The 25,083-nt window shown below is 35.2% G+C and overlaps 3 protein-coding genes across 5 annotated transcripts; all 3 read left to right on the forward strand.

The window, feature by feature from the left end:
- Window positions 1-286: 286 nt before the first annotated feature.
- Window positions 287-2,742, forward strand: LOC136235964 (bZIP transcription factor 60). Its single transcript, XM_066026091.1, has 3 exons — window positions 287-909; window positions 1,428-1,651; window positions 2,352-2,742. Exons 1-3 carry the CDS (start codon window positions 446-448, stop codon window positions 2,585-2,587), a joined length of 924 nt encoding a protein of 307 aa, XP_065882163.1. The 5' UTR covers window positions 287-445; the 3' UTR covers window positions 2,588-2,742.
- Window positions 2,743-7,679: 4,937 nt separating this feature from the next.
- LOC136235426 (pyrophosphate--fructose 6-phosphate 1-phosphotransferase subunit alpha) lies at window positions 7,680-14,455 on the forward strand. Its single transcript, XM_066025093.1, has 19 exons — window positions 7,680-7,878; window positions 8,203-8,375; window positions 8,512-8,624; window positions 9,016-9,090; window positions 9,180-9,293; window positions 9,384-9,451; window positions 9,569-9,652; window positions 10,441-10,494; window positions 10,782-10,862; window positions 10,958-11,051; window positions 11,136-11,209; window positions 11,406-11,516; window positions 11,610-11,654; window positions 11,741-11,797; window positions 12,506-12,610; window positions 12,703-12,819; window positions 12,980-13,083; window positions 13,245-13,410; window positions 14,063-14,455. The coding sequence occupies exons 1-19, from the start codon at window positions 7,789-7,791 to the stop codon at window positions 14,189-14,191; spliced, it is 1,854 nt and encodes a 617-aa protein (XP_065881165.1). The 5' UTR covers window positions 7,680-7,788; the 3' UTR covers window positions 14,192-14,455.
- Window positions 14,456-15,297: 842 nt separating this feature from the next.
- On the forward strand, window positions 15,298-19,116 carry LOC136200715 (protein FAR1-RELATED SEQUENCE 5-like). 3 transcript variants are annotated; one of them, XM_065991142.1, is made up of 2 exons: window positions 15,298-17,773; window positions 18,417-19,116. In XM_065991142.1, the coding sequence occupies exons 1-2, from the start codon at window positions 15,674-15,676 to the stop codon at window positions 18,579-18,581; spliced, it is 2,265 nt and encodes a 754-aa protein (XP_065847214.1). In that variant the 5' UTR covers window positions 15,298-15,673; the 3' UTR covers window positions 18,582-19,116. The 3 variants fall into 3 exon arrangements, with proteins under 3 accessions (XP_065847214.1, XP_065847215.1, XP_065847216.1); XM_065991143.1 differs by having other exon boundaries at window positions 18,423-19,116; XM_065991144.1 differs by having other exon boundaries at window positions 15,298-17,789; window positions 18,417-18,557.
- The last annotated feature ends 5,967 nt before the right edge of the window (window positions 19,117-25,083 follow it).

The raw sequence follows: 25,083 nt of genomic DNA on the forward strand, positions 1-25,083 counted from the left end.
AAAATGAGAAAAGAATTACTATTTTTTGTTAAATATATTAAAGTAAATTCTCGTATTACGGTCTGTTATTGAAAATCCTACGTGTCCCAGAAGCGTATTCCTATTGGTGGGATGATGGCATAGCAATGTCCCGGTAAATGTAGAATCCTATGTTACTCAATAACCATAGAATTCGTGCATCTTCACTATACGACTTCCACGTAGTAGAAAAATTCAACTATTAAACACGTGGACGGCTGATAATTTTCCTAAAACCGAGTTAACATTTTCCCTTTCCTTACCCACAAAGAAACCGAAGAAACCTACTGGTAATTTCTGAACGCAAAACCTCTCTCTTCTCTACTGTAATTCTCAGACTCCATTGGTTCTTCCTTAAATGGAGAGATTTTGTCCATATAATTAGTAGAATCCATCTTCTTCTTCTTCTGTTTTTGTATCTTTATTCATGGAGGACACTGATTTTGAAGAAGATGACATACTAGGGCAAATCGATTTCGATTCTCTGGAGCACCTCGATTTCGAGAATCTATTTGATGGATCGACTGATATTTCACCCTCTGTTGTCCCGGAGTCATCTTGTCTGGAGAATTTATCGAATCCATCTCCTGATTCAGTGTCTTCGTGGATCGGGGAGGTCGAAAACATGTTGATGATGGACGATGACGCCGGGGAACATAGTCAACATTTTGCCGACGATTTTTTGGCTGATTTACTCGTTGATTCTCCCCCTGGAGTCTCTGGTGACGTTGTTGTTGATACTTGTACAGATAAGGAGACTAGTAGTTCTGATAACGGGGACGGTGGCGTCTCCTTGACGGGTAAGGAGAGGGAGAAGGTTGTGAATGATGGAGCTGATGTTGAAAAGGATAGTGAAGATGCCGATGATCCTATTTCTAAGAAACAGAGAAGGTAACTCCTGTTAATTTTATTTTGTTAGATTATTTGTTTCTTAAATTTTGAAATTAACTTTCAATGAATTGCTGTGCGGATGAATCGCTTTGGGCGTTTTTTATGGCGGTTGTGGTGATGGATTGTGATAATTAAATGTTAAATTAAGATATCGTATTTTGGTATGTACTTGTTGTTTGGTGCTGTTGTTGTTTCCTTCGAATCTCTTGTTTGAAACTTTGAAGCTATTACCAAGCAAATATTGACCTCTGCATCCGCAGGGATGAAATATGTGAAGAAATCTGTTCTTATTTATCTATTATTTAGTACATCAGTCTTGAGGAATAAGTTTATCAAAGATCTTGAAAATGTTACATGTAGTAGTATCTAAGAATAGAGCTGTCAATTTCGTACACAACAGTACGTTTTCAAAACATGATTTGACACAATTATCATTTTGTATCATTTATATATAGATCAGATAATACCATTATGAGACGAAAACCTGTTTTGATACCCTATTATGTGTGATTTTCCAGGCAGTTGAGAAATAGGGATGCAGCTGTGAGATCAAGAGAAAGGAAAAAGATGCATGTGAAGGATCTGGAAATGAAGAGCAAGTATTTCGAAGGGGAATGCAGAAGACTGGGGCGGTTGCTTCAGTGTTGCATTTCTGAGAATCAAGCTCTACGTCTTGCAATACAGAATGGCAATGCATATGGTGTTACCTCGACCAAGCAGGAGTCTGCCGTGCTCTTGTTGGGTATGGATCATATTCTATCTTGCCATTTTTCCCTTTTTTTTATTGTTGTTTGATTCCTAATCAGGAGATAAAGAGAAAGATTCTATCTTTTTAATCGCAGAATAGGGGGAACATAGGAAAAATTGTTCCAAAATTATAATGTTTGAATAGTAACATATGAACCACTAAAGCTCAAAAACATCAATTTTTTATAAAAATTTGGAGTATGAACTTTGAACTTAGGTAGCCAATTGCTGCTTCTTTCTGAAGAGGTTCAGAATTCGCCACTGGATTCAACTCAATAGGTTTTATTGGACTTTGATAGATGCTAAAACATTATGCTTCCTTTCCACTATTGCTATGGAAACTGAATTGGAAACCTGGAAACAATATTTTTTTTTAAAATATAAGAAACGGAAACATGGGGAGAACATGTAAATAATACAACTACGTAGACATATCTATTGATTTTTAAAATTATAAGAAAGTAGAGGGGAAAAAGAGAGTTCATGACGATCTAGAAAATATTAGGGATTTGATTTACTGAAAATGTGATCAACATTGATTCACTTCTGGAAGTACATTACATCATAGAAAACGAAATTCCCGATTTTCTTAAATTATGGAAATGTCAACTGAGATGTTTTGTACAAGTTTATGTGAAACGCTTTAAAATCAAAAGTTTCTGCAGTTTTTGAGAAGTTATTTGGTTAATTTGCAGAATCCCTGCTGTTGGGTTCCCTGCTTTGGTTCCTGGGCATCATGTGCCTATTCAACCTGCCCATACTGCCTCAATCAACTCCGGTGGCAGTTCTACTCAGAAATCTGGAAAAGAAAGAACGAGAAAGAGGAGTAGGAAGTAAGCCAGAGACGGGGTCATTTATGAAGGGAAGGAGATGCAAAGCTTGGAGGAGAAAAATGGAAGCAGGACCAGTTTTTGGCGGAGTATTAGTGTAACTGTGTAAGGGCTATCTATCTGTTCTGCCTTTTTGTTTTGGTGACTACAGATGATATTGGTCCTCAGCAATGACTTAGACGCTTATGAGATGTTATGTTAATTAGCCAATCTTTTATTTATTTATTTTCATGAAAATCTCCTTTTACTTTTTTTCCTTTTTGTGATTGAATTATATTTGGTGTCTTCTATGCATACTTTGTTTTTGATAAAGTCACTGTTGGATGATGGAGTGTAAAATTTATCCAATGGTGAAAACATACAAAGTAAGATTTACTTTATCAAAAACAAAAAGTCAGCATAGCCTCTATCTTACCGGTAGTAGTTAGAATTTAGATGGCTGATCGGTGAGTTGATTAACCAACCAGTAAACTGGTTTTGATGTGATAATATATTTCTTCAATTAGGTCGGATTATGGAGATGATGCAGTACTATTATGGACCCTTTTTAAAAGGGGAATTCTGATTGAGCAACCAACACTTTGGGTTCAAGATGATGATCATTTTGGATAGGAAGTATTAAGAAGAGCTACATGATAAAAATTACAATGAATTCATACTAAAAAGAAATCTCTATCACTATTATATATATATCATAAATAAAGTATATGTTTAAATCCTAACGGGACGTTTGGTATTCTATTGAGATAGGGATCCTCGTTTAGTATTCTATTGAGATAGGGATGCGGATAAAGGTTGAGATAGGGATAAAGATAAATGGTTGGAAGAATCATTATTCAATGTTTGATATTAGGGATAAGGATAAAATAATACATTTTACTATTTTAATCTTATTTAAACTACATAACATTAATTTGAGGGATAAAATGGATTTTTTCATCTTTTTAAAATTGTAAAAGTTTATCCCACCTCCTTATATCATCTCCCTCTTAGATATAAGATTTGAGGGATAAGATTCATATCCCTCTTTTATCTCCCTAACCTATTTCTAAAACAAACATGAGATAACTTATCTCAATTTTTTTTTATACTCGTGTCATTATCCCCTCTAACAAATTTATAAATTTTAGATTTCAATTCATAAATTTTAGATCCTAAAATCTATATTCCAGCCTCATAATTTGCAAACTCTAGTTTTAGTTTTTAATATATAGTAAATTTACTTAGTTTTGATATAATTCAAATCATTATCTAATAATTGTAGATAATTATAATGTTATGATATAATTTTCTAAAACATGTCCCAGTTTTGAAAAAAAAAACATTTGTCCCAATGTTGCGGCATCAGGTGTGAGAATTTTTTTTTTAGACCTAATACACAAATAACTCCCTGAACTTGTCTAAATGTTGCAACGACTGTCTTTTCAAACTTTCAATTGTAATAACTTACCTTTTAAACTTGTCCAATTGTAAAACATAACCCTAAATTAAGATTTTTTTTACCCCGTACTTAAAGCAACCGTAAAAACGTTTCCTCGAATTCGTATCACGCCAAAGATCTGATTATCACACTCCACGAGCGTTGCAGCTTTTGTATTTCACGTGTTTCTTCAATTGCACTCAATGTCAGCAATTTGAGGTTATGTTTTATAATTGGATAAGTTTGAGGGGTTATGTTTTACAATTGGACAAGTTTGATGTTACAATTGAAAGTTCGGCAGTTGTAACATTTGAACAAGTTCAGGGGGTTATTTGTGTATTAGGCATTTTTTTATTTTTTTATTTTATTTTTTTTAAGACTCAATCGTCACTTGCACTCTGAATTTATCTACCTTAAACTAGAATTTCAAATCAATTAAGATTTAAACTATTAGCCTATTGATTGAGAGCTTACCTATGATCCTAGAGGTCATGGGTTCGAATCACATGGGGTGGGGTGTGTTGAGAGTTTTTCTTTCTCTTTAATGTAATCTTCCTTTGTTTAATATAAGTGCATTGCGCACAACTTTAAAAAAAAAAAACTATCAATTAGGTATTTAAAGCAAAAAAAAAAATCATCAATTAAGTTTGGCATGAAGATGTGACTATTTGACATAAATTGTAATAATCTATGTTTTGGCTAAAATGATTTTGAAAAAGAAGGTATGAAACTGTTCAACCGAATGATTTTTGATAAGAACTCAATTGATTAGTTTTGCTTATGAAAGAAAATGTTAGCTTCCTATTTCCTCGTAGAGTGTGTTCTGCCCCATCTGGGAATTTGAATCTATGTACCCAAAAACTTGAAAAGATTCAATTAATAGTTTTTATTTAATTCAAAGATGTCGTTGATGATTTTGATAATTTAAAATTTTAATTAACTTTGAAAATTTAGTTCGGGGAGGCAAATGAATGTTATGCCAATTAGTAAATAACAAGATTTTGTATACATGACCAAACAGGCCTATTTGTTCCAATAAAAAAAGCCCATAAGATGCAGCAGCAGAACTTAATTGTGATTGATTCTCAGCCAGCGTGGAGTGTTAGGTGAGGTGAGCCACAATTCAGTTGCTTTTTTTTTTGGTTGGTTTGGTGAGTGAGTGGGTTACTCTCCTTTTAAAATTACTGGAATATCCTTATCCTTTTCAGCATATTCATTATTCTCTTTATCTAACTTCCTACCCTCTAGTCTCTCCCAACTCTCAACTTTTATTATCCTTTTCCACTTGCCCTTTTTACCCTCTTTATTTTTCTCTTTTAAGGGTTAAATTAGTTTTTAAGATTAGTGGATTGCTAAATACCGGTCCCATTTTTACTTATCACCGTTCCTATTTGAACTTTTTTGTCATTATTATAATTTTAATCAAAAACTGAAAATTCTCTTTCCAAAATTATAAATCCGAACAATTATTATTGAAATTATGAAAATAATTGATGCGTGACAATCCAATAATCCTGAAAATGGATGCTTACGAGTCGGAAATATTAAATTTTACTTTTTTATCAAAAAAAAAAATCACCTTCCTTCTCCTTTCATTAGCATTTGTTGATGCGCCTTCACGGTTTAGTATCACGCAATTGCTAGAGATGCTAGAGCTCGTCATTCTTTATCGGTGGGAAAAGCACAACTCCGTCTAGTATCTTTCCCTGTTCCGATATAGCTTAATATCCCCACGAAAATAAATAATACATACTTTTTATGACGATTATGCATTTTTCGTCATAAAAAATTTGACGAATTTTCATAAAAGAATTTATGTCTAGGAGGATGAATCTCCCGCCTGGCCTATGGTCAGGTGGTGGGATGAATCTCCCTCCTGACCATAGGCCAGGCGGGAGATTCATCCTCCTAGGCATAAAACATGCGGATTCTTTCTCTAAAAAAAAAATCAGTTTTGAACATTTTTTTTTATGAAAATGGTAAAATTGTCCAAATAGAAGCGGTGATAAGTAATTTGAGAACGGTGAATAACAACGCCTAAGATTATTAAAAAAATACTAATTTTATTATCGTTTTACAATATAGTCTAATTTTACTCTAATAAATAATAGGAACATTTGCTTAATTTTACTTTTCCAAATAATTCTGTGACTGGTTTTCTACTATACCATTTACATTTCCACAGGCTGATGTACACTGGTTGGAATTAGGGAGGTGAAGGTTGAATTTTCCATTCATAACTGTGATAGTACCATAAATAATCTAGAAGATATATCTTTTTGGTTTTTGTCAAAATAATGTTTTTTTATATAGTTTTTCTGATTTATCGATTTGAGACACGTCAGACATCATTTTTGTGGATCATCTTCTAATTAAAGCTTTCTGCATACGTTAGAACTCAAATAAGAAATCTCTAATTTAAGCGATTTAAAATCTTTAACCATTCAAGTCAATCTTAATTGGTAAAATAATACATTTTCTAAGAAAAATAAAGTCTTGGTAAAAAAAATAAAACCTCAGTGGTTTCACGTTTTTGCAGATCGGTACATGTGGTTTTTTTGTTACAAAACAAACCCTATGATTTGCGCCGTTAGGAGAATCAAAGCAAATATCTTAACTCTGTTAAAAACGAGAGTATTTTGAGATTTTTTTTACTTCAAAAAGTCAAAATTAATATTAAAACTTCTTTTCTTCTTTTTGCAAGAATTCCATAGAATTCTAGAATTTCGGTGTCAAAATAGGAATCCCAAAATGGAAATCCATGAAGAAGAAGTTTTTTTCTCCTAAAATACCCTCTTGCCATGTCATCATTTTTAACAAAGTTAAGACATTTGACTTGATTCTACTAACGTTGCAAATCATATAGTTTGTTTTGTAGTAAAAAAACTCACAGATACCGATCTGTAAAAATATGAAACCACATAGATTTTATTTGAAATTAATATTTTTTAATAACACTAGTACTATTACTATTTAAAGGAGAAAATGCAAAACCATGTAGTTTTGTAGGTTTCAAAACTACATAGTATTTCTATTATTCTATTTGGTGAGCTCATAGACGAACATAATGAACGGGCAATAAACAAATTATTCGCAAGCAACTTTGTTCATTTATTCATGAGTTTGAGTTTACTTATGAACATAATTAATGAGGGAAACAACAAACTGGTCGCGAGCAAAATTTATGAAGAAATTAATGACTTGCTCGTGAGCAAAGTTTATGAACAAAATAAATTCGCAATCAATTGATAAACAAAATTTTAAATTGGAATTGAGCTCAAAGTTCGACTCGAACTCGTTAATTTTCTACCAAATAAGTATGAACATGTCAAAACTCGACTCGATTAAACATTAGACCTAAAAAGATTAACCGGATCTTATTTAACGATTTTTTTTTTACTCTTTTTTTTTTGAAGAGATTTTTTCTAGTATTATTATGAGGAAAACCAGATATATTAATTAATTTAAACAGAATCTAATTGAAGATAAATTCATACATGTCACGTAAAGCATATCACTGAAGAAATTCCATGATCTTTACTTTCGATCGTTGTATTCTCCAGCTGGCCCTATTATTACCTAATTTACTGTGGGCTCAAGCTTAATTAGAATGTAATTAAGGGTAATTAAGGTATTTTAGACGCCCTAATCATGATTTTATTGTAATAAACCTTGAATGCCAAGGCCAATTTCGTCCAGACAGTGCCGAAAATTCTGCCTTTAGTTTTGGTTGGTTGTATCGCCAACGCCAATTCTTCTTCTTTTCTTTCCGCTTCCTCTCTGTGTCCCTATATAAATAGAAAACGGCTTTTAAAGGGATTTTGCAGCAGTTTTACTACACATACTCTCTCTACTCTCAACCAACACCAACCGCCGGCCGACATGTATTCCGATTTCGGCGTTCCCAGAGAACTCTCTGCTCTTCAGAAGCTCCGATCTCTTTATCAACCGGAGCTCCCTCCCTGTCTTGAGGTTTTCCCCTCGCTTTTTGTTCCTGTTGGATTGTATTTAGGATGGATTTGCGAGAGTAGTATATGTTTTCTGTTTTTTGTTATCTTCTTTGTTTGATTATGTTGAGGCATTTCTGTTATGGAATTTTGGTGGACAGAGTGCAGTTGGATAGTGTTGTGCTGCTTAGATCTATTTACATGCTGAGAATTTGGTGTTCTGATGTTATTGGATTGGATCTTGTGTTTATTTCTGATTCTGTTTTGGATGAGTATCGTTTAGTTTGTTTGATCCTGTTTTGGAAATTTTGGTAGATTATGTTTGATTCGTAATGCCGCCATTGTGCAGGGTACTACTGTGAGGGTAGAGTTTGGTGATACAACTACAGCTGCTGATGCAGCTGATGCTCACACCATTAGTAGATCCTTTCCCCACACTTATGGTCAGCCTTTGGCTCACTTTCTCCGAGCAAATGCTAAAGTTTCTGATGCTCACATCATAACTGAGCATCCAGTTAAGAGGTGTGTACACTTCACGATTTTGTCATTTTGCTTCAGTTTGTTTTTTTGTCAAAATCTTAAAATATTGAGTGAATTGCGATTTATGTGTAGCGTTCTTGAAATTCTAATACGTGGCTAACTTCTCGCCTTTTTACAGGGTAGGAATAGTCTTTTGCGGGAGACAGTCTCCGGGAGGCCACAATGTCATATGGGGTCTTCACAAGGCTCTTAAAGCCCACAACCCTAAGAACACTTTACTTGGATTTCTAGGTAAGTAGATGCGTCTCATTCAATTGATGTAATTGTTTGCATTAGCATTGGCATGTGTGCTTAATGCTTATGATTCTTGATCTATGCTGCTCACTGTAATAAATTATTTCTTAATGCATCTTAACCTTTCATTTTCCAAGATAAATACTAGTTGAGTTCCATAAGATATATTTTATGGGCTTCTACAGGGATGGAATGTTGGGCATAACTATCTTAAATACCTACTATTTGCTTCCAGATCTTCAAATTCTTGTATATTTTTCCAGGAATAGTTGTTATATATTCATGTTTCAATCGTTGTCAACATTATCATTTTCTTTTTCGGTAAATCGAGTTCTGCTATTCTTCATTGGGAATGTTATATACTTACTCTGGTTGTGTATGTAAACAGGTGGCTCTGAAGGTTTATTTGCCCAGAAAACTCTGGAAATTACTGATGATGTTCTTGCAACCTACAAAAATCAAGGTGCATTAAGATATCTGATTGTCAAACTGAATCCTTAATTTTGGAAGCCCTGCAATATGACTAATATATAATTTGATTACTCTTAAAAGGTGGTTATGATTTGCTGGGACGGACCAAAGATCAAATAAGAACAAAAGAGCAAGTTATTTCTGCGCTAACCACATGCAATGATTTGAAACTGGATGGGCTTGTTATTATTGGAGGTAGGATTTATTTTTTCTGGAACCATAATAGTGCTAAGAATTTTTTTGTATGGATTGCATGGTTTTTATTTTTATTTTTTGTTATTGCAGGGGTTACCTCAAACACAGATGCTGCTCAGCTCGCTGAAACATTTGCTGAGGCGAAGTGCCCAACAAAGGTATTGTCACTAAATGAGACCATTACTTGTACATACATCCATTTAATACTTGTCTCACAATTGTGCGCCTTCCCCTATGTCATGTGACTCTAGCTAAACTGAATATGATTTCCTCAGGTGGTCGGTGTTCCTGTCACTTTGAATGGAGATCTCAAGAATCAGTTTGTAGAAACAAATGTTGGTTTTGATACAATATGCAAGGTTGGAAACACTTTTTTATGACTTCCTAAATTTTTGCTTTGGTGTTGGGCGGTCTGTCCTTTCTTCATTATCTCCTTTCTCATCCGTTTCTATATGTTGAACCAACAGTGAAATTTCATGCTATGATGTGTCATTATAAGTAAACATTTTATTTGTGGATTGGGAATGCTGGGTACACTAAATTCATTAATGCTAATATTTCTATATTTAATTATGGTAGTAAGAGTAGGTCCGATGGAAGCCAGTGTGAGCATATGGTGTTGTTTTCTGGGGTTGATTTAATTTTGAATTGAACCTTATGTTATTATATTCACTTGGTACCCTTTCATATTGGATGGGGATATTGGTTATATAATGTACCAATGAGAATATAAGAGGTCGTGATAGATATCATAAGAATTCTTTTTAAGATTGCGTCCCATGCCACTTAGCAGTGCGTTGATTGATGTGATTCTAAATCAAATAATATGGGCTTTTAACTTTAGTTCTCTGCATATTGAAATCCTAACCAAAAATATATCATTTCCCTCCATTTAGAGATTTAGGCAAAGTGATCAGCGCATGCTTAATTAAGAGATTGGTTACTGCACAAATCTGCTTTGAGAAACCTATTTTATTTTAAGAAACGAGTGTCCGGTTTCTTAAAGTTACAGAAACGTTACCCGAAATGTTTCCTACAAGTTTCCTTTTTGGAAACCTTTCCGACATGTGGAAACAATTCAACAATCAAAGTTTATGTGCATCATAGCCCTTGTCTGTTTCTGATTCTCATTTTTCCTGATATGCAGGTTAATTCTCAGCTCATAAGCAATGTTTGCACTGATGCTCTCTCAGCAGAGAAGGTAATGACTAATCTAAAATGATCTCATGAATGTGTAGAAGAATTCAGTCACTGCCATCTGCTGATATTGTTGCAACGGATAAGTTGATACTAGGAGTTTTTTCCCCACCCTTTTTGATCCAACTGGAAAACAGTGATAAACGTAAATGAGAAATAAAAGTAAAAAGAAAAGAAAACATGAAGGAATGTTAGATGTTCTCTTTTTTTTTTTTTTGCATTTTACTTTTTTTACATTTTTTGTTTAAGATTCTTAACCTTCCTGTATCTAATAGTTCTCTGCATTTCCAGTATTATTATTTTATCCGACTCATGGGCCGAAAGGCGTCGCATGTTGCTTTAGAGTGCACACTCCAGTCTCATCCAAACATGGTTAGTATTTCTTTTTTTTCCATGACTTTTTCGTTTGTCAATGTACATTTGCGTGTGCTCCCTTCTTTATATAAGATGGGATGTGGTCTCTGTAGGTAATTCTTGGTGAGGAGGTAGCTGCATCAAAGCTTACTCTCTTTGACTTGACAACACAAATTTGTGATGCAGTCCAGGCCAGAGCAGCACAAGGTTTTGGATAGTGTAGCTCACTTTGGCTATTTTTGGTGATAATAATATTATATTTTGTTGCCTGACTTGAATCACATTGATCAGACAAATACCATGGGGTCATTCTCCTGCCAGAGGGGCTGATTGAAAGCATTCCTGAAGTGTATGCTCTTTTGAAGGTAATTTCTGCGTCTTATAAATAATTTTTTCCCCCTCATCAGCTCACCTGCTTAATGCTATGTGATGTATCACGTGCCGCATGTATAATTGTCTAGGTAAACTAGGCAGTTCTATATTATATTCGTTTGCATTTTATGCCAATAAGTGGTAGGTTCTATTTTGTGCAAAAGTTGATACTGGATTTTTTTCTTTTAGGAAATACATAGTTTGATGAGGCTAGGTATTAACCCCAACAACATTTCATCTCAACTCTCACCGTGGGCATCTGCTCTGTTTGAATTTATGCCACTCTTTATCAAGAAGCAGGTTTGAATAGCCTCTCACACTGCATACTAGAAGATATCTATACTCAGTTTAAGCTTGGCGAGTGTAATCGAATCTTAATATTTAATGTCACAGCTGCTCCTTTACCCTGAATCAGATGACTCGGCGCAGTTATCCCAGGTAATCAACTGAACCTGAGTCCTTTTTTATTTTTCAAACTTGTAGATTTCCAATATACTTACCTTCTGTGACCTTCCCCATCTTAGATTGAGACAGAGAAACTTCTTGCTCATCTTGTGGAGGTAGAAATGAATAGGCGACAGGTATGTAAAATAGTTGTTGAAGCCTTTTTAATCCATTTAACTTTCTTCCTGATAGTCATGCTCTACTGTTGAGTTTGGCTTGTTAATGTGAGCTATTCTTTGTGAAAAGCTGAGTGTATCTCCTATTACTCATATTGCATTTAGCCCACTATGCTGGGAAAGAGTCTGCTCTTGAATGCTTGGAAAAGTTTATTATTTCAACCTACAACTAGCTTCTTTTTTTGACACTGCTGTTTTTGGCATATTGACGCATGTTATGGTCTCTCTAGTTTGCTCATTTCAGGAGACCTGAGATCACATTCTGGTATATAGTCCCCATCCCCATTCACCATTCATGCTGGCCCTAGTACATAATTGTGAACCTAAAATACTAGTGAAATATTTTCTTTTTTCTGTTGTATCCTTTTGATCATGTGTTTTTCCTTTAAGCTAGAGACTAATGTAAAAATGAATTACTTATTTATGTTTTCTGGTAGATTTAATTATTTTATTTTATTTTATTATTCTCTGGCATGATTTTTCAGCATCCTGTAAAATTGGAAAAGGAATTAGTGTTTTAATTTTGTGTTTTTCTTTTCAAAATAATGATTGCACGAGAGAGTATATATGCATCTCATCCCTATTCATCAGTTGTAACCTAATTTACTTTTCAGTTATTATATTTATCTTCTTTAAATCATATATTCTTTTCTTTTTTTCTGTGGACAGAAAGAAGGTACATACAAGGGGAAGAAATTCAATGCTATCTGCCACTTCTTTGGTTACCAGGCCCGAGGTTCTGTGCCATCGAAGTTTGATTGTGATTATGCCTATGTATGTTTATCTGATTATGCCTATATATATTATCTGATTATGCCTAGTTATGTTACCAACCTCTTATATAATGTGTGACAATTTCTCTTTAGGTTCTTGGACACGTATGCTACCATATTTTAGCAGCTGGTTTGAATGGCTACATGGCAACTATAACTAACCTCAAGAATCATGTGAACAAGTGGCGTTGTGGTGCTGCTCCAATTGCGGTTGTTTTCCAGCTCTAGGACTCAATAAGAATCCCTTTTTCATTTGTTTTTGAAGGAAACTTTTATCCTGTATACGTTGCAGTCTAGTTTATTACACGTTGCCAAAGCTTAGAACTGTATACTTATTAGGTTTTTGAAATCTATTTCTATGAAATCCTAGGCAATGATGACAGTGAGGCGTTGGGCTCAAAGTCCAGGTGCCACTTCAATAGGGAAACCTGCCATTCATCCTGCCACTGTGGATTTGAAAGGCAAAGCCTACGAGTAAGTTTTTTGTTTGGCCCTACCATCACAAAAATTGGTTATAATGTCTAAATGTTAAGAAAAGAAAATACTTGAGTTTGTATAAGAATTTTGTATATAGTTTTGCTTTTGTTTGTTAAACTGAACTTAATTATCTGATTTTTGCATGGATATGATTGCAGGCTGCTTAGACTAAATGCGCACAAGTTTTTGATAGATGATCTGTATAGAAATCCAGGACCCCTTCAATTTGACGGTGCTGGTGCTGATGCCAAGCCTTTAACTCTTTGTGTTGAAGATCAGGATTACATGGGCAGGATCAAGAAATTGCAGGAATACCTTGACAAGGTACTTTCTATAAGTTCTTTAGGTTTTGTGTTTTACATAATATGAATTATGAAAACCATATTGCAAGTGTTGAACAAGGTAAAATTAATCCTTAGAAGTCTTTACCAATGTCATTTTACGCCGAAAGTTTAAGCTTTGTAGATAAAAAAAACATTTATAAGCATACTAGGATGTAGATAAAAAAGAAAACCATTTACAATTAAACTAGCATAAGATCCAAGGGTCAAGTTTCACTAAATTTAGTTATTTTTTAGTCTTTTCCTTCAACCTTTTACATGTCATCCTTAATAAAAGTAGTAAAATTACACGGGATCTGAAAATATGACATGAATCCATTACAAAATAACTGGATTAGGAGTTTGTTAAATATGTTTTGGGTCTAATCCAAAAATGACATGAATATTTAACATTATTACTATATCCTCTCATACTTTTACGCTTCGCCCTTAATAAAAGTAGCAAAATTACACGTGACCGTGAACACAAACCTAACTGTGTTGACTCAGATTATCACACAAGTGTTTTGGATTGAGTTAGGGTTCACTTACTGAACACTAACCCGATACTCATCAGAAAACGAACACGACCTATTTACAGAAATTCTGGCCCCTAATTCTTTCAAAGCTGTCTAATTTTGGCCATGACTTTGCAGGTAAAAACAATTGTGAAACCAGGGTGTTCTCAGGATGTTCTTAAAGCTGCTTTGAGCATAATGGGTTCCGTGACAGAGGTGCTTTCGACAATGACATCTAATTCGCTCAACGGTCAACCAACCCTGTAGTATCACAATCATGAAGTTTGATGTTCTGTCTCAAAATTGGTGGTTTGCTGCATTACATCTTTCTTTTTTCACTATTTATGTATCTTTTCAGCCTTAGGTGCAGAGTAGTAGATAGATGATGACCATTTACAATAAAGCTGAATTTTTTGTTCTCTCGAACTGAAAAGATTGTTAAATTTTGTATAACTGTACTCTGCTTGTGTGATAATATCTGAGGGGGTGACTTAATGGAATTTTTGCAGAGGTGAGTTGGAATTTTGTGTATTATTGACTCGTTAGCACCAAATAAGAAAATTGATGCGTGTAATGCAAATGTATGGACTATTATTATTATTGAAAGCCCGCGTGATGCTCGGGTATATAAAATATTTTAGATCTTTTTCTTCGTGAGAAAATGATTTCAATGTTATCAATTAAAATTATATTATTTTAAAGTTGTAATTAATAAATCAATTGTACTATGGATATTCAATTTCACACAATATGATACTATTTCAATATGTTGTATTTATTTATTCTATATTTTTATTAATTTATTTATCATATATTTTTTACTTACTAATTAACTAATATTTATAATGTAAATTTAAGTTTTTATATTGGAAGTTTATAATTTCAAGGGATAAGGTGTAAAAATACATTTACCGTTTATAGACAGGAGCAGTTGTACTCTTAATTTTAAATATTATTATAGAACACACATATTTTGCATCAATTACACGTAAGTTGATTCTAATTTATTTTTTTATATTTTTTGTGATTTATTAATAGAATTTAAGATTCGGTGAAGTATATTAATTTTTTTTTCCAATTCGTACAAAATACAATATATTTTTTAATTTTTTGACGTAATCATATATTTGTGATTTGTTACTAATAAGTGATGCACATGTGTAGTATAAATGACAAGATTAAAGACCGAGATTTGATGAATAATTTCTCTAATCGGCCTAACTTATTAACTTTAAGAGGGGTAAAATTACACCATGTAAAATTGCTCGTATAAACGTTAATGATATTTTTTCGCCTTCCAGTATAAAATGTGGAACAGAATATAATTGCTATTGTCGGGTATTTTTTGTAAATTCGCCCTATAATATCGCATATTCAAAAGCATTAGTTAATTGCTACTAGTTTGCAAACTCATCATAGTCATCAAGCTATGGCTCCATCGTGTTGATCTCACCCAACTGGAATTTCGAAACCCTCAAACTCCCGAAATCCAATTTCCCTCCTCCTAATTCACTATTGCCTACCAAAACAAGGAGAAACAGTAATTCAAGCAGGAATTACGTTGCTTTTTCGATCATAGTGGAACTCGCCTAAGCTTTCTCAACATCACAGCGCCGTTTCTGCAGTTTCTGAGCTTAATCTGGTCAGTTCTCTACTCTTCTCTGTTGTTCACTGAACAATTCCATTATCGTTCTCTTTTGAAATTAGAATGTAACTATTACATAGTGTATAGTAAAATCACCGTTAATCATGGATATCGAGTCTCTGAATGTGATAGAGTTCGATGATTTGGTCGGTTCTGATCGGGAAGATGATATTGTCCTTGACCTAGAGCAATCAGATGATTTTGATCTTGGATACAATAACATTAGTAACGATTTAGTTGAAGCTCCAAATGCTGACCCTAATCTCGACCCCTCTGAAGGTATGGAGTTTGATTCTGAACAGGCTGCTCGTATTTTCTACAATTCTTATGCTCGTCGTATTGGTTTTAGTACTAGGGTTAGTGTGTATCAAAGGTCTCGCAGAGATGGCTCTATTATTTGTCGCCAAATTGTATGTTCTCGTGAGGGATTTCGTAGGGAGGGCAGTGAGAATAGGTCTAAAAGACAACGTAGTGTTACTAGAGTTGGGTGTAAAGCTCAAATAACAGTTAAGAAACAGAGTTGTGGAAAATGGATTGTGTCTAAGCTAGTTAAAGAGCACAATCATGATCTTGTTCCACCTGATAAGGTGCATTGCCTTCGTTCGCACCGTCACGTGTCGGGTCCTGCACGAAGTCTCATTGATACGCTTCAGGCTGCTGGTATGGGGCCAAGTGGAATCATGTCTGTGTTGATTAAGGAATCTGGTGGAATCAATAATGTTGGTTTTACTAAAGTTGATTGCCAGAATTATATGAGTAGTAGTAGGCAGAGGACGCTCGGGTGTGGCGGTCAGGTTGTTTTTGACTATTTGAAACAAATGCAGGCTGAGGATTCTGGTTTCTTCTTTGCTGTTCAAGGTGATTTTGAGAATTCAGCAGGGAACATTTTTTGGTCGGATGCAAATTCAAGACTCAATTATTCTTATTTTGGAGATACTGTCACTTTCGATACTACGTATAGAACGCAACGTTACCGAGTCCCTTTTGCACCTTTTACTGGGTGGAACCATCATGGACAACCTGTGCTTTTTGGATGTGCATTAGTGCTCAATGAGTCAGAATCCTCATTTGTTTGGCTGTTTGAGACTTGGCTGTCTGCAATGTCTGGCCGCCATCCAATCTCAATCACAACAGACCAGGACAGAATCATACGTGGTGCTGTTTCACAAGTGTTTCCTGAGACCCGACACCGATTTTGTAAATGGGACGTTTTTAGGGAGGCACAGGAGAAATGGTCTGATGTGCATCTTTCACACCCTACATTTGAAGTCGAGTTCCAAAGGTGCATCGACATGACAGACACAATTGATGAGTTCGAGTCATGTTGGGAATTACTTATTAAAAAGTATGAACTTGAGGATAATGAATGGCTTCAGTTGATGTACGATGCTCGCCAGCAATGGGTGCCTGTTTATCTGCGAGATACATTCTTCGGTGAGAAGTCCATAATGCAAGGAAGTGATAATATAAATTCTTACTTTGATGGGTTTATAAATGCATCGACTACTATTCTATCACTAGTTAAGCATTACGAAAAAGCAATTGCTTCTCGCTATGAGAAGGAAGTAAAAGCAGATTATGATACAATGAACATTCCTCCAGTTTTAAAAACCCCATCTCCAATGGAAAAACAAGCATCAAATCTCTACACAAGGAAGATATTTACGAAATTTCAAGAAGAATTAGTCGAGACACTCGCCTATCCTGCAACTGTGATCGACGATGTGGGATCAGCAATTACTTATAGGGTGGCAAAGTTTGGGGAAGACCATAAAGCACACTTCGTGAAGTTCCATGTTTTCGAAAAGAGAGCTAGTTGTAGTTGCCAAATGTTTGAGTTTTCAGGTATCCTTTGTAGGCATGTTTTAGCTGTCTTTCGGGTAACCAATGTTCTTACGCTTCCATCTCACTACATCTTGAAACGGTGGACGATAAATGCCAAAAGTCCCGTTATATTGGATGAACATGCTTTTGCATTGGACAGCATCAATTCTCAAGAGTCATTTGCTATTCGCTGTGAAAATCTAAGCCGGGAAGCCCTCAGATATGTAGAAGAAGGTACAGAATCAATACAAATGTATAGTGTAGCCATGGATGCTCTTCATGAGGCCAGAAGAAAGGTTGATGCTGCAAAGAAGCATGATCCGTTGTCCAAACAAAATACTCTGGTTACTGGTACTCAGCAGCTGCAGCCTTGTCTTTTGGTCAGTTCTTGCACCTGTAAGATAATTTCTAATTTATTGGCCTCTGTCTTCTTTAATGCTCTTCCACATCTGAGATTTTGCTGATTATCATCTATGCTGTACGGACACTTCTTTTTAGCAGCGGTTCTACGTTTGGGGTCCATGTCTGTGTCTGTTTCTATTTGAAGGCTAATTTATAAAGGTTATGTTTTAAAAATAACGTTTTTAAGTGTCAGTTTCCGTGTCCGTGCAACATAGATTATCATTTATCTGCTTGAACAGGCTAAATATGATGCAATTAGATTCTCAAATATCATTAATTTTCCTTGGAGATATGTTTTGTTTACTTTAGATTGTTCTATCAGAAATCAATTTGCTATTTGAATGAACAGTTATGAGCAATTTGATTTTGCTCCGATAAATTTTCAGGAATTTACTTCATCTCGTCTATTAAATTGATGCACATGGTCTGGTTGAATTAAGTAAACGTCCCAGTTAGCATTTTCGCCGAGAATTTGGTCTGAAAATGTTCAAAGTGACTTTATTGATGCAAAATGAACTTTTACGATGTTATCGAGACATTGTACTAACTTAAGTGACAGATTTATCATTGGAATTCAGACTTTTAAGTATCTTATGAGTTTTTCTGTGTTCGCTTTGTTAGGATCAGGACAAGAAAATTCAGGAATTGATCGCTGAATTGGAGCTTGCAAATCAACGATGTGAAGCATATCAAGCAAAACTATTATTTGTTTTGAAAGATATGGAGGAACAAAAGATTAAGATATCCATCAAGATTCAGAATGCAAGGCTCAATCTAAAGGATTGAACTCAAACTACTTGAATTCAGGGTCAATTTGGCCCCTTAAGTTGTCAGACATGTTCAGTTTAGTCCAAATTAAAGTTTAGGTATTAATTCAGTGATGAAGTTGATAATATTTGACAAATTAGCCTCAATATAACCAATTTCAAAAACTTAAAAATTTGTTAAATTTGGATTAATTTGTCAAATATTGTCAACTTCAAAACTGAGTTGATACCTAAATTTCGATTTTTGTTAAATTGTACTTGTCAGCCAACTTTAGGAGCTAAATTGACCTTTAATTCCAAACTACTTACTCATCTTTTTGGTTTAGTTAACCTGTGAGAGCTGTCATTTTTTTTTGTTGGTTTAGTTACCAGAAAATGTTGTATTTTAAATTCTAGTTATAGTACAGTTGAAATATACAATATGCAACCATGCATGAAAGTTTTTGTAAGAAGCGGTGTAACCCATCCGATTCGAAGTAGTTGGAGCCGGGGTAGAAGTCTGAGTAAGGAGTGACTTTTAGAGATGATAATGGATGTAGGAATGAATTGAATCTCACATCAGAAATGGAGAGAGTTCTAATAATGATTGTGGTTTATTAGTAAAAAAGGTTTCTAATAATGTAGACGCGTTTTAAAGTCGTGATGTCTATAATATTGGATTTGAGCCAAAGCAGACAATATCTATTGTTGAATAAATGATTTGATAATGATAGGAATATGGAGATAGACAGATAAGTGATAGGCACAATAATGAATTGAATCAGCTTAATGATTCTGGCTCAGAGGTCTTGTATTTATAGTGAGCCAATAATAGTTTGTATAGGAATACAATACATAAGTATAGTCGTATTGAAACTCTACCTAGCTAGGAATATAGACAGAGTGAAACTCTAACTAGATAGGAATCTATTTACAGAGATAATTAGAATATTATCTCTAACACCCCCCCTCAAGCCGATGGCGGGCACGAACAAAGAGGCGGGAGCGTAGCATCGTGAAACGAGCCGGAGCTAGCGGCTTGGTGAGTATGTCTGCAACCTGATCATCGGTTGGAATAAATCTGACACTGAGAAATCCTCTGTGAACTTGTTCACGAATAAAATGATAGTCTAGCTCAATGTGTTTCGTGCGAGCATGAAACACTGGATTTGAGGTGAGATAGATTGCTCCAACATTGTCACACCATAACTGAACCGGGGTGGGTAATGGAAATCCGAGATCGGAGAGAAGAGATTTGAGCCATAGCAGTTCGGCAGTGGCATTTGCTACTGCTTTGTATTCGCTCTCCGTTGAGGATCTGGCTATTGTGGGTTGCTTGCGGGTCTGCCACGATACAATGCTGGATCCAAGATAGACACAGAAGGCACCCGTGGATCGTCGATCATCAGGACACCCTCCCCAATCACTATCTGAGTAGCAATGGATGTGCTGTATTGGTTTGACAGACATGACTATGCCAAAATCTGATGTACCCTGAACATAGCGTAAAACCCTCTTGACTCCTTTCCAGTGTTCATCAGTTGGACAGTGTAGAAACTGACATAATTTGTTAACTGCAAATGCAATGTCAGGATGAGTGAATGTTAAGTATTGAAGTGCCCCCACAATGCTTCTATATTCATCTCCAGAGGTTAAGCTGGTGCCTAGCTCCTTTGAAAGTGTTGGTGTGGTGGCCATGGGCGTTAGTGTGGGCTTGGAGTCAATCATCTTCACTCTGTCGAGGATGTCAGCCACATACTTGGCTTGACACATGTGAATGCCATCCTTCTCATATCGGATCTCAATTCCAAGAAAGTATTCTGCTTTGCCAAGATTGCGAATGGGAAACTCACGTTCGATGGCTGCAATAGTGTTGGTGATGTGTGCAGGGTGGTTCCCTGTTATGAGTATATCATCAACATAGCACAGGATGTAAGTCTTTTCAGTATCGGTGCGTCTGATGAACAGAGAGTTGTCAGCCTGTGACATTTTGTACCCAAGAGAGAGGAGGAATGTTCGAAGACGAGTGAACCATTCTCTCGGTGCTTGCTTCAATCCATAGAGACTCTTTTTGAGAAGGCAGACATGATCTGGTCGGTCACTATCCCGAAACCCCTGCGGTTGTTCCATATATATGGTTTCTGATAAGTTTCCATGGAGAAATGCATTGGAGACATCTAGCTGATTGACGAACCAATTGTTTGCTGCTGCGATGGCAAATACAGACCTGATGGTTGTGGCTTTGATTACTGGACTGAATGTTTTTTTGTAGTCAATCCCAGCTTTTTGAGTGAATCCCCGTGCTACTAAGCGAGCTTTGTGACGATCAATGGTTCCGTCAGACTTCTTCTTTCTACGAAAGAGCCACCTGGAGGTGATGACATACTGATCATGTGGTCTTGGTACAAGTTGCCATGTGCCATTGTCCAGAAGAGCTTGAATCTCTTCAGACATTGCAGTACGCCATTCTGATTATTTGTTGGCTTTACTGAAGCATGTGGGATCCACTGTGCCATTTGGATGTGTAGCTAACAGTCCCTCAAACCTTCCTCTTGACTGAAGAGATGACTGTCGAAGTTGCATATAATGTTGTCGTGGACCAATCAGCGGTGCATTGCGAGGCCTGGGCCTTTCAGGTGGAATAGGAGCATGTGGTGCAATTTCAGGAGGAGGAGAATCTGTTTGAGGCATGATGTTCTCCTCATGAGGAACTGCATTCTGTATTTCCGGTGTGATGATGTCCGCAGCATCAACTGGAGTGTTAGGATCATTCTGAGGAACAGGTGTTGATGCAGCAGTGACCACTGGTGACAGATATTGAGGTGGAGCTAAAGGAGCACTGTTTGTGGCTTCAGAGTCAGGAGGAGTAGTTGGGGTTCCAGGATGAGGTCCAGGTGTGATGGGTGCAGAGTATGGAACCAGGTTAGAAGAAGATACTATAGGGTTGGGATTAGAGAAATTACCTGGATACGGGCCGAGTAGAGATGGTAGTTGACACGATGTGCTTACCCCTGAGTTGCTAGATGAAGGTGATGATGCAGTGATTGTTGATGCAAGAAAGGCTTCTTCATTGTGCTGCACAAACTTGCAGATGTATATGCGTCCGGTGGCATATTCAAGACAGATATCCCCGGAATGATTTTCTGATGGACCAAGGTAGACACATAGCTTGGAGCGAAAATCAAATTTGTGTTGATTGTATGGACGAAGAAGGGGATAAATACCACTGCCAAAAATGCGTAAGGCCTTATAGGCAGGTTGTTTCTTGTAGAACAAGAAATAGGGTGACTTGTTGTTTAGGATTTTGGTGGGTAAGTAGTTAATTAGCCTAATGTTGTGTATCATGGCATAGTTCCAAAATTTTGGAGGTAAAGATGCATTGGCTAGCAAAGTAAGGCAAGTGTCAACAACATGTCTAATTTTCCTCTCAGCTATACCGTTTTGTGCATGAGTGTGAGGGCATGCAATCTTGTGTATAATGTCATGGCGTTTGAAAAAAGGTTGTAGTTTTTGAAACTCCCCCCAAGATCAGAGTAAATGTTTTTAACCCTTGCACTATACTGATTAGAGATCATGGCATAAAAATCACAGAAGGTTGAAAAGACATCACTCTTATTCTTTAAACAAAAAACCCATCCAAATCTGGTGAATTCATCAATGATCATTAAAAAATAACGGTGGCCAAGACAAGAAGCAACTGGAGCTGGCCCCCAAACATCCAGATGTAAGTTTTCAAAAGTAAATGTGCTAGAGCGACTAATAGATGGTAAAGAGCTCTTAGCAAGCTTGCCTAATGGACAAAAAGAACATTTGCTAACTGGTTTTGAAGAGGATAGATTGTTTCCTTTGAGAACTGAGCTGACTGTCTGATTCTGACAATGTCCAAGCCGTGCATGCCACCTTTCAAAGGACACCTTCTCTCCAACTAGCGCCTCCTTCAGGATGGATGTAAGCACATAGAGTCCATCTTTACTCGGGCCCCGTAACAGGATTTCCCCAGTTGTTTGGTCCTTCACAAGAAAATGGTTAGGCCAAAATTCAAAGAAACATGAGTTGTCACGGGTAAATTTTTGAACAGATAGTAAAGATTTGGTAAGCTTGGGAACAAGTAGGGCATCATTAATTTTCAAATTATTGATATTTGAATTTCCAAAGTGAGAAATTTGCAAACCTTGACCATTGCCAAACTGAACTGTATCATATCCTGGATATGGCTGCATTTGTTGGAGTTGAGCTGGATTTGCCGTCATATGATTAGTTGCTCCTGTGTCTGGGTACCACGGCTCTGATACCATGTTGAATAAATGATTTGATAATGATAGGAATATGGAGATAGACAGATAAGTGATAGGCACAATAATGAATTGAATCAGCTTAATGATTCTGGCTTAGAGGCCTTGTATTTATAGTGAGCCAATAATAGTTTGTATAGGAATACAATACATAAGTATAGTCGTATTGAAACTCTACCTAGCTAGGAATATAGACAGAGTGAAACTCTAACTAGATAGGAATCTATTTACAGAGATAATTAGAATATTATCTCTAACATCTATATGGTATTGGATCAGAATGTTATAATTGATATCAAAGCTGACTCTTATATATGGTATGTGAGGGAAAGCTTATAGATCCTGTGACGTCCGGTTCGGAGTAGGTGGTACTAGGGTAGAAAATGGAGTAAGAAGCGAATCTAAGGGATGACAATGGAAGTAGGAACGAAATGAATCTCACATAGACATTAAGAGAGTGACCGATGTTTATTAGTAAAAAATGTTTCTAATAATATAGATGCATTTTAAATTGTGAGGCCTAAAGTGTTGGATTTGTGTCGAAGTATAAAGTATATATATGGTAGTGGATCTAGTTGTTATCGATGATGAATTTAAGATTTTCAACTAACGGAGGCAAACTATGCATGTAAAATAATAAGTTTAGAAAAAATAAGCGATAACAATATAAATAAACCATTTCTACTATAATATATCAAATAAATTGTATAAAAGCTCAAACGGATAGTCAAGGTATGCCTCCACATATAAATATCCCATTGGATTACAGCATGTACAACACAGACGGCTCTAATAGCATATCATGGTTAATCTTGAAAGATATTAGTTTGAAAATAAAATGCCAACTTTTTGTCAATGGAATATAATCATACAATAAGTATCTAATAAGTGTTGATATCACCAGTTGCGGAGCTAGGATTTTATATTTGGTGGGCTAAGTTTAACCCTACGGTTTGAGGTAATTTTCTAGAGTTCAGTATGATAAAATTGTTCTGTTTTAGCACGTTGACTAAAAAATTCAAAGTGACTATTGTGATATCCTAAGGAAGGTTAGAATATGGAACTATGTGGTTATGAAGAACTCCTTAGCTACCGACTAGACCAAGTGTCCGAACTTTATTTTGTGTTAGTTGATATGATTCTCCAAAATATATAATTAGTTATTTTCGGTAGTTAAAATTGACTAGTCTTTTTCACCAGCTATTTGTATTTTTTCTTTGTTTCTCTTTTCTTTCTTTTTTTTAAAATTTTATTCACTTTTAATAATAAAATAATCAAACATAAAGCTAAATAGTTTGGAGTAAAACATAAATTTTAGTTAGCTTATATTCTATAGGGATAATATGCAAAAATACCCTCAACATTGATAGTTAGGCGCAATTTTACCCCTAACATCTAAAATGATGCAATTTTACTCCCAATGCTGGCAGCTAAAAACAATTTTACTCTAATATTGACATGTTGAGTCAATTTCAGAGATCACCACCATTTATATATTAACTGGTTCTAAAAAAAATTCACATTTTTTGTGATTTAATAATTAAATTAAAGATTTTTTTTGTCCTACTCGTATAAAATATAGTATATTTTTTTCACGTCTATTTATATGTTTGTGATATGTTACTAATGAGCAATAAAAGGACGCACATGTAAAGCATATATGACAATATTCATGACTGAGAATACAATTTGATGAATTATTTCTCAAATCAACATTATAAGTAAATTTACACCTTGCTGCCAACTTTAGGGTAAAATAATTCTTAATTGTCAAGGTTAAAGGCCTTTTGCATCTTATCTCTATTTTATAATTATGTGATAAATACCAAATTTAGCTTTAACTTTTTAAGGGAAATGCAAATTTAGCCTTAACGTATAAAATGGTGCAAATTTAACCATTCTAAACAAGATCAATTTTAATTAGAAAAACTAGTTTGACTAGTATTTAACTGTTATTTCAGACATTGCAAATATCAATTATGTCCAAGATATTTAATGTATTACTGACAAAATAACAAAAATTCTGTTAAAATGCTAAAAACTAAATCTGCTACATATACGTTAATCACAATTTTTTTTATTAAACTGGCTAAAATATTTCTTGTGTTATTAATATATTTATAAAAAATCAACAAAAAATATATGAAACTGCTTCAATTTATTGATAAACTTATTTGGAAGGTCTGATGTGACAGATAAATAACAGTCAAATCAGTCTTTTCAAATTTTTAATAGCGCATAGCTAAAATT

The sequence above is a fragment of the Euphorbia lathyris genome, chromosome 7, assembly GCF_963576675.1.
Source record: "Euphorbia lathyris chromosome 7, ddEupLath1.1, whole genome shotgun sequence".
Lineage (NCBI taxonomy): Eukaryota > Viridiplantae > Streptophyta > Magnoliopsida > Malpighiales > Euphorbiaceae > Euphorbia > Euphorbia lathyris.